Genomic DNA, 14,539 nt, shown 5'->3' on the forward strand with positions numbered 1-14,539 from the left:
AGGTCAACGATTTATTGTAGTAAAAAAAAAAATATTAAAAATGTATATTATTAAGTAATGCATATTTTTTAGCGTACTAATATGTAGTTTTTGATATCATTCGAGTTACTGAAATTATGAATATTTTATTGTTTTACTATTTCGTTGATATGGTTACTGAACAGTCACTTCTTTCTTAACCTGAAAATATCGTCGAATAAATTTTGTATTATTATTAGTTGTATCTTTGCTATTGAAACGTTTTACTGATTACTAATTTCCATGTCATGCTTAGAAGACACACAGTCGAATTGTAGATGTCAATATACGTTCACGTTAACGGACGAAATGGTTCATGAACAAATTTCTGAAATGAAAGATAGCTTTAATCATGTACCCAGTATTCATGAAGTTGACGAAGAAGACACTGATGAGGAAGATACCTGTGATCAAGAATTGAAGACCCCCAAAGATATAGAACACACTGCAAACATAATAAAAGATACCGTGGATGAAGATTCTATTTACACTAATGACTCCTTTTGTTCTGATGAGTCTTGTGATGTATCTGAAGGAACTAATGTTACTTCAAGATCAATTAATGATTCCCATTTTTCCCCCCAAATCACTAATTGTAAGCATAATCAGGAGGAGAATAAGGATAAACAAGAAAAGTCTGAACATATAATACAAAATAATGAAATTACAAATTCAGTTGGCTGTAGGAGTTCAATATCTGAGGATGATTCCATAGGAATTAAACAGATAAGAAATAGAAGAAAAAATATGAGTTTTACAGATGAAGAATTACGGAAAATCGAATGGGAAAATCAAATTCTCTTAAAGAAGATAATGGCACAACAAAAACCAAAAGAAAAGATACTTCATGAAAATGTTCAACTACCCCGAATAAGTAGTTCTGCAATAAATAGAAGAAAATTACAGAAGAGAATAGAAAATGAAAATATAGTATGTATGAATATCTTAATTGAAATACTCAATATGTTTGAAGATAATTGTTTATAAAATCATTATAAATTAATGACAAAATATTTACATTTACAGTTATTGCTCCAAAGGATACAACAAACTAAATCACGTGTTATGAACAACATGACAAAACCTGGTTGTAGGCAGACAGTTTTATAATCTGTAACAAACAAACAATTTTTATTTGTCTTACAATAATAGGAAATTTATCTTTGATACCCTTTTATGCTATTCATTAAGTATCTGTAATTTATTTTTTGTAATACAAAATGTAAAATTGTAAGTATTCATTTTTTAAGAATTATAAAATAATTATGTAAAATTTCATATATATATTCTATCATTTTTGTAATAAAATTAATTTTATTAAATTATTTTTAAACTATTTTATTCGAATATAATTTTGCAATTACCTTCAAAGTTTAATTAATAATACAATTATTAAATTATCAATTTCAATAATTTTTAAAAATAATAGATGTTAAAAACTTTCACAATTTTATCTCTTCAAGTATTTTATATATAAATAAATAATAATAATTAATAATTATTAATTTAATAATTAATAATAATTAAATATTTTGAATGTTACTTTGAACATCAATTATAACAAGTTTCAAATTATTAACACACAGCAATTACCAGTCTTGAAGAGTAGGTACACATTTTTATTTTGTTTTGTATACATCACAACTTTGTAAAATGTTTTGAAAACTTACCGAAGAAATTTCTACAAGTCAAGACTATAAAAATCACAGTTCTCACTCGTTCCAAATAACTTAATTATTACCTTTTTGCATAACATCAAGACCAACATTCTCTGAGTATTGTGATTATTTTTTATGTATGTGTAGAAAGTATAAAAAAACGAAGGTAACAATCAAAAGGCAAAAATTCATTAACTAGAAATTTTTTTACTTTTATGTGTTTGTTTCTTTGATTAATCTATGCCTCGATCGATGTAAAATTTTACTTCCAATTCAGACTTTGGTTGGTCATTCCAACTCGAAACCATAAAAAAGTCTTATGATTTCAAATTGAGAGTGGAATTTTTAACGCACCATGCTAAAATACCATAATAACATAAATCCATAAATGACAACGAGAAAATTTAACAAGTACAAAACAATTTTGTCCGAGCTTATTCGGTATTATCATGCGAGGTACTATTCAACAACATATCACAAATACGCGAAACACGAATAATAACAAAAACCAGCTGGTAGTTTAAGCGTTATCGATCACGAAAGGTGTTGCTAATAAATACATTATTACTTTCCATATTAGAAAAGAAAATTCCTTTAACCAGGTCTAGATATCACAAGATACAATATCGAAAATTTTTGAGAACGAGATTAGTCTTCGTGTTTTTTCTTCCAAGACTCTGAGGATGATGGTGTCCATATTGTACTGAGTGAACGAAATGGATCAAAACCTGACCTTTCCTAAAACAATAAATAGAATACATGTAAGATATAAATTTGTAGAAAAGTAAATATTTTCCACATTGTATATCAAAAAATTGAAAATCACAAATTTAAGTGAATACAATAGAGTTATTATTCTCTTACTTGTGTATCCGATTCTGTTTGTAATGAAGATAATTGTGAAACTACAGGTGGTGTAGCTGCACCCCATGGACCTGCAGCCCATACACCGCCTGTATTTATTCCCCAAACACCGCTTCTTTCTTCTCCTACTGCTGCTCTAGTATATAAGGGTTCCCAATTTGTTTCGACTGTTACCCAATTATCTGTAAAGTTAGTATACAATATCTTGTTCATTTTAAATTAAAAAAATATAATATACATTAAATTCTTTACCTTTTAACGTATCCGTTAGCATTGGAGGTTTTTCTGAGGACTTTGGCGATTCTAACTGAAATCCACTTGTACTATCAGATAATAATTTAAGCATGGGATTATTATCTTCCCATAACTGACATCGTGTATCTTCTTCAGGACTTTCTAATTCCATTAATGGTTCATCGGTTTCTGGAAGATCGTCATATGGAACCAGTTCCCGTTCAAACTAGAAAGGAGTTCGAATTGAATAGAAAAGTTAATTACAACGGTATTAATGAATTAAATTACTAATCAACTTACTGGTGGTTCCGTAAAGGCATTTATGAAATAACTATTTAAGTGTTGCGAACTATTCTGCATTTTTAAAGAATCCTGATTAAGAGGCTTTTCTTTTTCAATAGACTGAACACAGAGAGATGGAGATTTTGATATCATTCTGTATTCCTTCGTACTCTGTATTAATTCTTGATTTGATTGTTGTTTAGTATAATCTATATCTTTGGCGTCGTTATTGAAGACCATTGACATATTATGCGTGGTCGTTTGAGTTTTGTGTAACTTATTTAAGCTCGAGAACGGCGAAATGCTTTCTTGATTTCGTGCTACAACGTCACTAAACCTAGCTCGGTTTTCACCCCAACACGATGGTGGTGGTGGTAATGGAGCAGAAATTACCCCCAGTGTACGCGTCGATTCTTCCCTTTGGCTAGTAGTTCCATTTAATGTTGTTGCTATAATAAAATAATTAAGTAACGAATTAAAATGTTGTAGAGATTGTAATGGAATATGAAATTTAAATTTAAAAAGAATAAATTGATACGTTCTGTTATAAATATAACTAACGAGTCACATAATGTATTAATAATATATTAAAAGACTTTATATACTTTTTATGTGTCCTTTATCAATGCCTCGACGTTTTTGAGATCCTTTATCTTTCCTAGGAGGATTTTTATTCTGACGAGGTAACTTGAAAGATGACTCAACTGTTCGGGTTGTATGAATATGATGTTTCATAGTGGACCTTGTATTCGTTTTCCACCTGTTTGGATTATTATGCCTTTCTTTATCATATTCGTCATCGTCACAGTCACCTTCGTAATTATCTTTATAATCTACGCATGGCACAGAAGCGATTGATTGAGGTTTAGTCTTTTTGGTTACAGGCTTTCTTTGCAATTTATCGGATTTTCCACAAGGTTGATCGAAATTCTATAATAAATAATATTTAAATTTATTATAAAATAATTTTGTAGTTCATAAAATGGTAACAGATAGTAACTCATTATACATGTAATTTGACAAAAAATATTCACCTTACATAATGGTGAATCATCTTGAATAGAACTTTCCGTTGTTGTGGACGACGTTTCTTCCTCCGAAAGATGAATATTTCTCTGATTACTATTCGACTCAAACTTTTTGAAAGATACGTGATTGTTATTGCTATTTCCAACCGTAGATTGTTTTCTTTTACTATCTAACTTATTACTTCGAGTATTATTAAGAAGTCCTGTTGTATCAACTTGAACTTCATGATCGACCAGTTTCGTTTCCGCTTTAACGTTTGCTGTTAGATTGGACTTCCCTTTCCTATTGGTTACAGGACTTGTTTTCGTAAATGTGTTCACAGTATACTTTTTTTCTTGAGTTCCTTGAATATCCGAAAAAGCATTTTCTGTCACACAATTATCCATTTGAACTTCTTGCACACTATTCTGCTTTTTATTGTTTTTCTTTTTGGCACCAAGCGTAATATTGCTTATAATGTTACTGCTATCTAAAGGTGACTCTTCGCATCGTTTAAATGATAACAAATCTTTTGTCTCAGTATCCAACTTGAATCTGCGTTCTTCATCTACGGACCAGTCAGGAATTTTCAATCCTTTTTGAACGTTATCTTTGTCCTTATACTTTTTTACATTCATTAATGCCCAATCTGGATACGTTTCCTCTTTTCTCACTATTTTCTGTTTTTCTTCATTTATTAATTTTTCTTTCAAGGAAGCTGTATCTTGAGTTGAATGTACAGGCATGTGCGACAACAGTCTTAAATCTAGAGGTGGCTGAACTGGACTTTCTCTTGAAAAACTAGCTAAAGCTCCCCGTAATATTCGATCCGCCTCGAGAAACGAAATAGCGAGAACACATATTAATAATATCGACGAAAGACTTATAGCTGCCCATTGTACAGCGTATTCCCACGACGGTCTTGCAAGCGTAGCTGTACAAGCTTCCAAAGAATGTGGAGGAAGAGTAGCAAGTAAATTAAGTATCACCATACCATTTTCGATGTCACTGTCAGAACCCAAACTTGTAGCTATTAAAAGCTTCCTTTCAATACGTGATAAGGTAAAATCTGGTGTAAATGCTATTTCCACCTTTTTTGTGGCATTTGGGTCTAATTCAAACGGCATACAATTCAATACTTTAAAACCATACCCTTCGCATCGTAAACCGTTAATATAAAAATCATAGATTTCTATAGGCAGTTCTCCTGTATTTCTTGCTATAAAGGATCTCTTTACGGTTAAATTTGGAAGCGGATTCCGTTTAAATCGTTCTCCTATTATTCAGGAAAAGAATGAAAATATATTATTAAATAAACACTCTTATATATTATTTTATGTTACTTAATTATATTTATTCATAATTTATTATTCATAATCTATTATATATATTTTTCCATTTTTCCATTCTGCTTAAATGATAGAACGAAGGTGAAGAAACGTACATACGTTCACAATCTTTAAGATGTTTATCCGCAAGTTCAAATAATAAAGGTGTAGTAGAACCTGGCTTTCGATTTCCGAATCTAAATTGTGCATTTGCCCCTTGGCCTATAACACACACTGTTTCCAATATAGTCATGTTATTCCTATAATTGTTGAAAATAAAAAAAGATTCATTATCCATTTTTTAATTTAACGTATTCAATTAAGTTACTGAATTAAGCTTACCTAATGTATAAAAGTGCAGATGAGAAAGATGGTGAGAAAGGTGTATATGATACTTGTACAGTTCTCGATTCCGAAGGTTTTAAATACAAAGGAATCGATTGTGATGCTACTGTAACATCCCATTCTTTTTCAAATCTTTCTCTATCTGCTATACTTTCTTCTAACTTGAATTCCTCTGCAATTGTAGATCCACATTCTACAAATGTGAACTTAAACCTATATATAAATGCATATTAATACAGATATCATTAGTGAATTATATTATCTGTGTATATATTGTACATAAGACTACAAATAAGATTAAAATATTATGTTTTATTATACAGTTGTAACTAAAATATGAAATATAAACGAAATATTTTATTAATATATGTTCACAGTTCAACCTTTCTGTTCATTTATTTAAAGAATACGTACTTAGCAGGTAATGAATGATAAAGTCTTGTTCCTTGCGGATAATTCCAATCCATAACTAATTGTATTATTAAAGGACTGATACTTGGATTATATACTTTCATCGTTGTATGGGACGTATTTCCAACTTGTGTCAGAGGAAACCCTAAAATGACTTTATTTTTATGATTACCAAAACCAGTTAATAAACTGGGCCAATGTGGTTTTATATTCAAATAAAATTTGTGCCCGCGAACTTCTGTTGTATCTAGACGCATCGTAATGTTGTCCCAAGAACGACCGCCTGTCGAATTAAGAAAACGCGTATATCTGGTATTTAATAAATTTAAATCGGAGTCCCTTGTATGTGAAGGAAGGGCCAAGGTATTTAACCACTGTTTCCCAGCTGCAATAGAATAAAAAATGTTTAATTTTCTATTTAAAAAAAATTTAATTCTAATGTCTTTAAATTAAAATGTGAGTAATAATATAACTAACGTACCATTACTATCCAATGATAATCCTAAATAACAATGATGCTTACAAGCCACTGATGGTTCAATTCTTACTGAACCAATATAATTTTCGCCTTTAGTTATAAAAGGCATTGATGTTTCCTCTAAAGGAATATACTTTATTCTATTATCTTTATTCACAGGTGCGATTCGAGTTACTAACATGGGTTTTACAAATGTTGAATACACTTTTACTTGCTGTATGCAAATTGACCCCTGCAAAGTTATTACAGCAGAAATTATAACTGAAAAGACGAGATGTTTGTTAAGAATTTTATAGCCACTTACAGGAAAACAATCTGTAAAAATAAGTTTTTTTAAAGAAATTCTTCCATGTGCAACTCGCATGTAAACTGGTAAAATAAATCTTTCATAAGTTGTTCTAACAAATACATCACCCACAATTGTATCTTCCTCTACCATTGGAGTTTTTACTTTAATTTTAAAAATAGCTAAATGGCCAGGCTTTATATATTGCTGAAATTGTGTAAAATTTTATTAATTTTATAGTTTATATAACAAGATTCTTATTAGTATTTCTTATAATTATATTATTACTTACATTGCCAGTATGACTACATACAGTTATATTACGAAGATCTTTATCTAAAATATCAGCCGGACCTCTTTGACAACCCATAAGTTCCAATACTGCACCAGGCATATTAACTCCCCATCCATGTAAATCTATATTAATTGGATTTTGATTCTCCAAAGCAAAAATAGCTTCGTTTTCCGTTCCACTCCCAACGGTACCAAAATCCATCGTACCCTCATCACTTTCCCTTTCTTCAGGAACAATTTTTCTTACTTTCCCATCATAACTTAGTAATGGAACTTCAGTTACAGAAACGTTTGAGTGAATCAATATTGATGATTCCATTTTCACATTATCAGTTTTTCTATCTTTTGCAAGTTGTAAAGAAAATATATTGACTTTTTGTTCTGGTTTTATTACTCTTGGAATAAAATTTTTTATCTATAAAATTAAGTAATAATAATGAATTTTAAGTTACAATAAAATTTTTTGTGTAGTTCTGTATTATTCTTAAAAAATTCATTTACCGTAAAAAGTGTCTTTACATGCGATGACATTGTGACATTTGTAATAGCTAATGGTAATTTAAATTTATTAACAACGCTAAAATTTCGTGTTTGATTAGACTGGAGAGAACAATAATGTGTAATTGATGCGTTTACTTCTAATCCACCCTGTAGAACTTGTGCTATCCATGGGATTGTTAATTTTTGACTAGAACCACCAGGACCTACAGCTTTTATTACTAATTTTCCTTTAAAATGTTGTAATTCTAAACCAGTCTTCCCTAAGATAAAATGTATACACTATTATATTATATAAAAATATATTCTATACAATGCAAAGTTACACACAGTCATAGATTAAAGCTCCTATGGCAATCGGTATATCCGTGTCCCCTGGAATTACCGCTTGCTCGAAATGAAGTTTTAGTGCTTTAGAAACTGGCGTACTAATTATATTCTGCAAAATATAAATTTTTCTTATTTATTCCAGAAAGATATAAATTATAATTAATTTACTCTATAAATAATTCTTTTATTTACAGTAAATTAAATATTTAATAAATTATATTTAAGAAATATTCACCATAACTTTTATTGGTTTTTTTGCCGAGTTCTTCAAAGCAATAGGGTATTGAATAGGAGGTTGTAGGGAACCACCCATACCTAAATTGATTACTCCAGAACTTTCACCCCAATGAAGACCAGCCCCACTTTTCACTTCGACTTCGACTGTTACAACAAGCACTTCTGAAGTATTATTTATTTTAAGTCTATAATTAAGAAAATGTTTAGTAATTAAACGTAGAATAATTTAGAATAAAGTTTGTTATCAAAAATAAAATGTAACGACACGAACCTAATGTACGCAGTGTGATTTTTTTCTGTGTAAGCATTAAAATGTAGTCTTATGATAGGTTTTGTTTGATATGGTGGGATTTCCCATAATTCACGCGAACCTTCTGCTTCCCCTGATGGCAGTTCTAATTGAAATTCTCCACCACTACTATATATTTCTAAAACCTTTTTAACAAAATATAGAATATAGATAATTAGTAAGAGGAAAATGAATTTAAAAGTAACAGTAAATAAATTTATGGAAAAAATATAATACATACTTGTAAAGCTTCTGCGTGTGGATTGTGCATGTATATAAGTGGAGTAAATGTTGCATTTAATGGTAATTTAACACCTACTACAGGTCTGAGTCGATATGGACTACTGACACTTATTCCTTTTACCTACAAAAATATGGTAACACTTTTAATAAAGGAAAAAATATTTAGTATTTGCAATTATAAATATAAGTTGGTTACTTGATATTTTACAGTTCCATCTGCTGTATGTATAAAAAGATGTGTATCAATATCACCTTCTTCTCGACCAAGAAATACAACGTCAAATGTTGTATTCCCCAATGGTGGTATTACCTGAACAAATTAAATTAAACTAATTATTTAAAATTCATTGTATTTTACATTGGTTTATAGAGTCTTGATCTTTTTTTATTTGGGAAGATAGTATAAATTATATAATTAATTAACGTTTTTTTTTAGATATTTTACTTTTGAAAACAATTTTGTTATTAATATTATTTAAGTGAAAGTTTAATCTATATAAATTAATAAATAAAAAATACTTAAGATTTTAAACTAAATGGAGATATTTAGTTATGTTTATATATTTGTATTAATATATGCTCTGTGTATGTACAATTATATGAATATATATTATTTATATTACAACAAAAACTGCTTATTTAAAGACATTATGAATATAAAAATTTATATTATAGAAAACTTACTTTGTTTCGAAAGAATGATGAATGGAAATGACATGTACTCCCAGAAATTGATAAAAGGTGGATTGTTTTGTTATGATCTTTATTAAGCAAGATCACAGTTTCTTGGTGGGGTATACCAAGTTGTCTAAGGAGAAAAATATATTTGTTATATGTGTATTCATTTAGACTAATGTAATACAATGTTAATATTCACATACCTCTCTTTGAAGTCCAAAACATGTGGTTTGAAATAAACATAAGATAGTGAATCTTGTGTTTTATCTTCATCTGATGTATCCCTTAAAAAACAGTGTTTAGGTTTTAATAAATTCAATAATAATTTTCAAACATACTTGTAATAGTGGAAATTGAAAATAGGAAAGGTATGAGAAAAATTAGTTTGAAGTAATCACAGTTAGTAAAGAAGTGTTTAGAACTTAAAAGCAGTCGTTTAAATATATTACTGTAATAAAATAATTAAAGTACTTTACTACATGTTTGAAATTATTATATATATACATTACATTTTAAGTTATAACTATATATTTATTATATTACCAAATTAAGAAAAATGATTATTTTAAAATCCTAAATTCCTATTTCTTATAGCATAAAAATTTACTTAAAAATTTTTAAAAGTAAGGAAGGAAACTTATAATGAAAACCTTTCCTACTTCCACTCACCATTATTTTAATGAGTATTATGCTTACCCAGCCCCCTGTACTGTATTAGTAAAATCCTATAAAATAAAAATTTAACATTATATGTAATTATATAACTCTTGTTTCAAAAGTGAATATATATCATAACAATAAAAGTTACATAAAACTTACAATAGAAAATGTGTTATATTAAATAATACACACAAATATACATATATATGTATAATAATGTATATTAAATTAAATATTATTTCAATAAAAAAGAAGTATATATATTTTATTTTTAATATGTTCTATATTTTAAGAAGAAATCTTATAATAATTCTTTAAAACTATAAAAAAAATTTTATTAGAATATATCTATTAAGATTAATGTAAGAATTATAATTACTATTACTAATTATATACTATAATTCATGAACTATTATATTTGAATCATTATAATATAATACAACTTAAATAAGGAAGAAAATACAACTAACCTTATGCATAGACATTGGTATGTTATCCAAAAGGTATTGAACATCGTTGTCATCCTGTACAAAGGCTATAAAAAATTTTAGATTAAATAAAAATTTCAAATAAATTTATCAACATTTTTATGTACAATATATCAAAAAAGCTTATAATATAAAAACAATACAAAAGTATTATATTCTATGAAATATTATTTCAAGAATTTATTAAATGTTTTGATAATTTTGTCATGTCAATTTTATCACTGGAGAATAATAATTAACAATTAAAATCATTTGTCAATGTCATCAATGAAAAATGACTTACCTTATATACTTTTATATTAGCAAAGTTTCTTTGTATATGTATGACATAAAATTTCCAATAATAATTTTTTACTTATCTTCCAGCTCACAATATTATATTAATATTTTATTTACTAAAGTATGGTACTATAAACATTGCAAATTTTTGTCACTATAATTAACACTAACATAAATTCACAATATAAAGACAATTACTAAAAACTAAAAAGGATTTTGTGTTTGCAAGAACATTAATTACAACAGAATTAATTTATATTTCAACGATATAGAAAAAGAGATCATTAATTAATATAGCACAAGATCTTTGTTAAATAAACAAGCAGAGACATCTCAATTTTCTTAAAAGAATAGAAATTTCTCAACTTTTAAGAAGGACGAAATGTAATATTAATACAAATTCATGTTTCAAGTAAACATAAGTTTCTGATTATATATTAAATAACAACACAGAAACATTATTTAAAATATATATTATTGTGGCAAAATGAAGATAATTAAAATAGTATAAATATACACGTACCATTATTGTGCCCATGTAAGGACGGTCGAATTTGTGACGTCAACTCGAAAAACGTTAACAAGAAGAGACAATAAAGTACTCTTAACTCAGTCATAATAATAGTTTCACTGTGTTGTTTGCTGTTTTGTCTTTAGCAGAAATGAAAATCCGCTTTCGGCCATACTTTTGCCACTATCGAATTCTGGAGTATCGATTGTACTTCCGTCCAATTTGAAACCTTCCTACAGGTAAATTTCGTGCGACTAATCTGACGAAGATGGATTATACGTGGTGGCTGTATCGTTTATTGTTATATCAATGTGTTATTAATATATTAATTTTTGATATTTTTATTTCTTATTTATTTTCCTTATGAGCAACTTAGATTTTCCAAGATAATCGTAGTGTCGTACCTTTATTTATCACTTATAATTTTTAGGCAAATCAAATGATTTTACGATTGAAATTAATTGTTAAATTTATCTTAAATCACATATTATTACTTTGGTGTTTTATAAGTATATGGTACAATAATTTTTAAACACTGATGTTTATATTAGATTTATATTATGTGCGTTTACTCTTTCACAATTTATTCCTTTAATAAGTTTATTTCGTGTAATTTTCCTAATTTTTATATCTGCGAATACCTATATACAAATCACAAATAACATTTAGTAATTTAATATAAACTATCCAATCATGTTACTTTATTATAAGAAAATTGATAACTTTCTAGTTCTTCCGAATATTTTACTAAAATTCAAAATTAGTTTTATATTATAAAATTAATTGTAGAAACTAGGAAGATTAATTAATATTTAATTAATTCAATTTTTGAAACTTTGGAACAAAAAATAGTAACTAATGTACGAATACAATTATAGTACTTATCTAGAAGCATGTATTATCATTCAATTCATTCCAAACCTTCAAACTTAAAAGCTCCATCTAGTTATGAAATACATGTGATGTCCCTAACCTAAAGAGTAAACAAATGTAACATGTAGTATGTTAAAAAAGTGAACATTTATATTTTAAAACACTTTATACATCATATATGATATATTTAACAAAAATTAAAATATATAAATTATTGTAAATATTATTGATTATTATACTGTCATATATAATTTTTTATATTTATATTATATTATTTATATTACATATATATACATTTCGTAAAAGTAAATACTCAACATGCGAAATACAGGTATATAATATTATGTTGAACTTAATAATTATTATTAAAATTAAAATTATCATTAAAAAAATGTAACAGATATTATAATTAAAATAGGGAACAGAGGTGACAAAAAGAAACTTTCTTGGATGTACAGAAAAAAGACAAAATTACAAAAGTTGAAAAAGCAAACACAAAATATAAGAGATAATTCAGATGAAAATAAGAAACCTAGGATTATTGTTCGTAATATACCGTTCAAAGTTAGTCCAGTTTTTATTATGGAATAAATTTATAGTATTATATTTATATTATGTTTTTATAGAATAAAAAATTAATTTTCATTAATAAATATATATTTACTAATTTGTATCATTAGGCAACTAAAGAAGATGTAAAAAAGTTATATGAACCATTTGGTAAAATATTAGAAATAAATTTTCCAAAACGTGCAAATGGTACACCAGTTGGATGTTGTTTCATACAATTTAATCAGTTAGAAGATGCATCAAAAGCAATATTTAATACAAACAAGAAAGAATTCCTTGGTAATGTTCTCATAAGAATTATACGTTATCAATATTGATAATTTCAGCAACAATTTATTAACAATAATGTATTAAAAATAAATTTTTAGGTAGAGTTATAAATAGTAGTTGGGCTATTTCAAAATCAAAATATTGTGAAAAGTTAAGAAAAGAAATAGAAAATGTAAAAAATTTAGATGATGAACGCGAAATAACAAACACAGTTGAAAATAGACAGAAAAGTAAAAATGATATAATAGAAAATGAAGAACCGAGGCAGATGGATATTAAAGAAGAGGAAGATCCATCTAAACAAGAAATATTATCACAGGTAAAAATAGAACAAAGAAAATTGATAAAGGAAAAGAATCGTAAAAAGAGAGCAAGGATTGTAATAAGAAATTTATCATTCCAGGTAAGGTGTTATAAATTTATATTATTTATTCTTGTGTTAGTAACTTAGATTAATGCTTCAAAGATTTTCATTTTTTACTGTAATTTTAGGCAGTGGAAAAGGATTTGAAAGAACATTTTTCTCAATATGGGATAATAGAAGAAATCAAAATTTTGAAAAGAAGTGATGGTAAAAATATGGGATGTGCATTTTTGCAATTTGAACACGTACAAAGTGCAGCTAAAGCTATACATTATGCAAATCTACAACCACTTCTTGATAGACCTATCATCGTTGATTGGGCTGTACCCAAAGATAAATTTTCTAAGAATAATTCTGATTACATAAATCAAGAGGAAGTAAAAGTAAAAGTAGAAAAAGAAAGTGATACTGAAGATAATACAAAATTAAATTCAAACAAAGAGATAGATAGGTAGGTAAATGTTCTGGTAACTATTCTTTTGTTATACATGTATATTTAAAATTTTCATAAAAATAAATTTATCAAATTTTAAAAATGAGTATATATTTCTATAATTTTTTACTTTTTCAAAAATTTATTTAAAGATTTTAAATTATAGTGAAGATGAAAAATGCGATATTGTCACAGAAGACATTGAATCTGATAGTGATGAGTCAGGAGAAGTTGACATAGAAACAAATAGTAAAAATGAGTGTTCAGATGCAGAAATCTCTATAGGTGATCAAGAATATGAAAATAAAGAAGAGGAAAAGGTGGATGCAAAAGAAATAAAACATCCACGATTTGAGTCTCATGATGTTTCTGAGGGAAGGACTGTATTTTTAAAAAATGTACCATTTTCGGTGAAGAATGATGAGTTAAAAAAGTACATGGAAAAATTTGGGCCTGTTCATTATGCTTTAATATGCATGGATCCATTGACTGAATTTTCAAAGGGTACAGCATTTGTGAAATTTAAGGTAAATTTTTATGAGATGTATTTTTTTTTTTTTTAATGAAATTTAAATTTTTAATAAAAATTTTATTAGAATACCGAAGATGC

General features: G+C 27.3%; 3 protein-coding genes across 3 annotated transcripts in view; 2 read left to right on the forward strand and 1 right to left on the reverse strand.

Annotated features, from left to right (window-relative positions):
- The first annotated feature begins 204 nt into the window (after window positions 1-204).
- Window positions 205-1,128, forward strand: LOC108555113 (cilia- and flagella-associated protein 97). Its single transcript, XM_017910628.1, has 2 exons — window positions 205-948; window positions 1,045-1,128. The coding sequence occupies exons 1-2, from the start codon at window positions 262-264 to the stop codon at window positions 1,126-1,128; spliced, it is 771 nt and encodes a 256-aa protein (XP_017766117.1). The 5' UTR covers window positions 205-261.
- Window positions 1,129-1,925: 797 nt separating this feature from the next.
- Window positions 1,926-11,714, reverse strand: Tmem131 (Transmembrane protein 131). The gene is made up of 23 exons (XM_017910662.1): window positions 11,432-11,714; window positions 10,612-10,676; window positions 10,178-10,206; window positions 9,685-9,765; window positions 9,488-9,611; window positions 9,000-9,113; window positions 8,802-8,924; window positions 8,543-8,706; window positions 8,270-8,456; window positions 8,035-8,143; window positions 7,708-7,967; window positions 7,205-7,621; window positions 6,931-7,119; window positions 6,630-6,858; window positions 6,152-6,533; window positions 5,735-5,950; window positions 5,513-5,652; window positions 4,091-5,340; window positions 3,662-3,986; window positions 3,075-3,505; window positions 2,793-3,000; window positions 2,541-2,722; window positions 1,926-2,414 (listed from the first exon to the last, which is right to left on the reverse strand). The coding sequence occupies exons 1-23, from the start codon at window positions 11,523-11,525 to the stop codon at window positions 2,325-2,327; spliced, it is 5,409 nt and encodes a 1,802-aa protein (XP_017766151.1). The 5' UTR covers window positions 11,526-11,714; the 3' UTR covers window positions 1,926-2,324.
- An 896-nt stretch (window positions 11,715-12,610) lies between these two features.
- The window catches only part of LOC108555092 (RNA-binding protein 28), a 4,226-nt gene continuing 2,297 nt past the window's right edge, over window positions 12,611-14,539 (forward strand). Inside the window, exons 1-6 of the mRNA XM_017910604.1 lie at window positions 12,611-12,623; window positions 12,711-12,856; window positions 12,973-13,141; window positions 13,231-13,535; window positions 13,625-13,947; window positions 14,096-14,474. Coding sequence (XP_017766093.1) covers window positions 12,611-12,623; window positions 12,711-12,856; window positions 12,973-13,141; window positions 13,231-13,535; window positions 13,625-13,947; window positions 14,096-14,474 — 1,335 coding nt within the window. The remainder of the gene's footprint in view (window positions 12,624-12,710; window positions 12,857-12,972; window positions 13,142-13,230; window positions 13,536-13,624; window positions 13,948-14,095; window positions 14,475-14,539) is intronic.

The sequence above is a fragment of the Eufriesea mexicana genome, unplaced genomic scaffold (assembly GCF_001483705.2).
Source record: "Eufriesea mexicana isolate 0111107269 unplaced genomic scaffold, ASM148370v2 scaffold76, whole genome shotgun sequence".
NCBI classification, from domain to species: Eukaryota; Metazoa; Arthropoda; class Insecta; order Hymenoptera; family Apidae; genus Eufriesea; species Eufriesea mexicana.

Bases quoted from the DNA above. Each gene is read 5' to 3' on its own strand.
- Tmem131 (XM_017910662.1), bottom strand. From the start codon at position 11,525: ATGACTGAGTTAAGAGTACTTTATTGTCTCTTCTTGTTAACGTTTTTC. The intron at 8,925-8,999 runs GTAACCAACTTA...ATATTTTTGTAG, and splicing joins ATGGAACTGTAAAATATCAA to GTAAAAGGAATAAGTGTCAG. The intron at 6,859-6,930 runs GTAAGTGGCTAT...ATAACTTTGCAG, and splicing joins TTTTTACAGATTGTTTTCCT to GGGTCAATTTGCATACAGCA.
- LOC108555113 (XM_017910628.1), top strand. From the start codon at position 262: ATGTCATGCTTAGAAGACACACAGTCGAATTGTAGATGTCAATATACG. The intron at 949-1,044 runs GTATGTATGAAT...TTACATTTACAG, and splicing joins GAATAGAAAATGAAAATATA to TTATTGCTCCAAAGGATACA.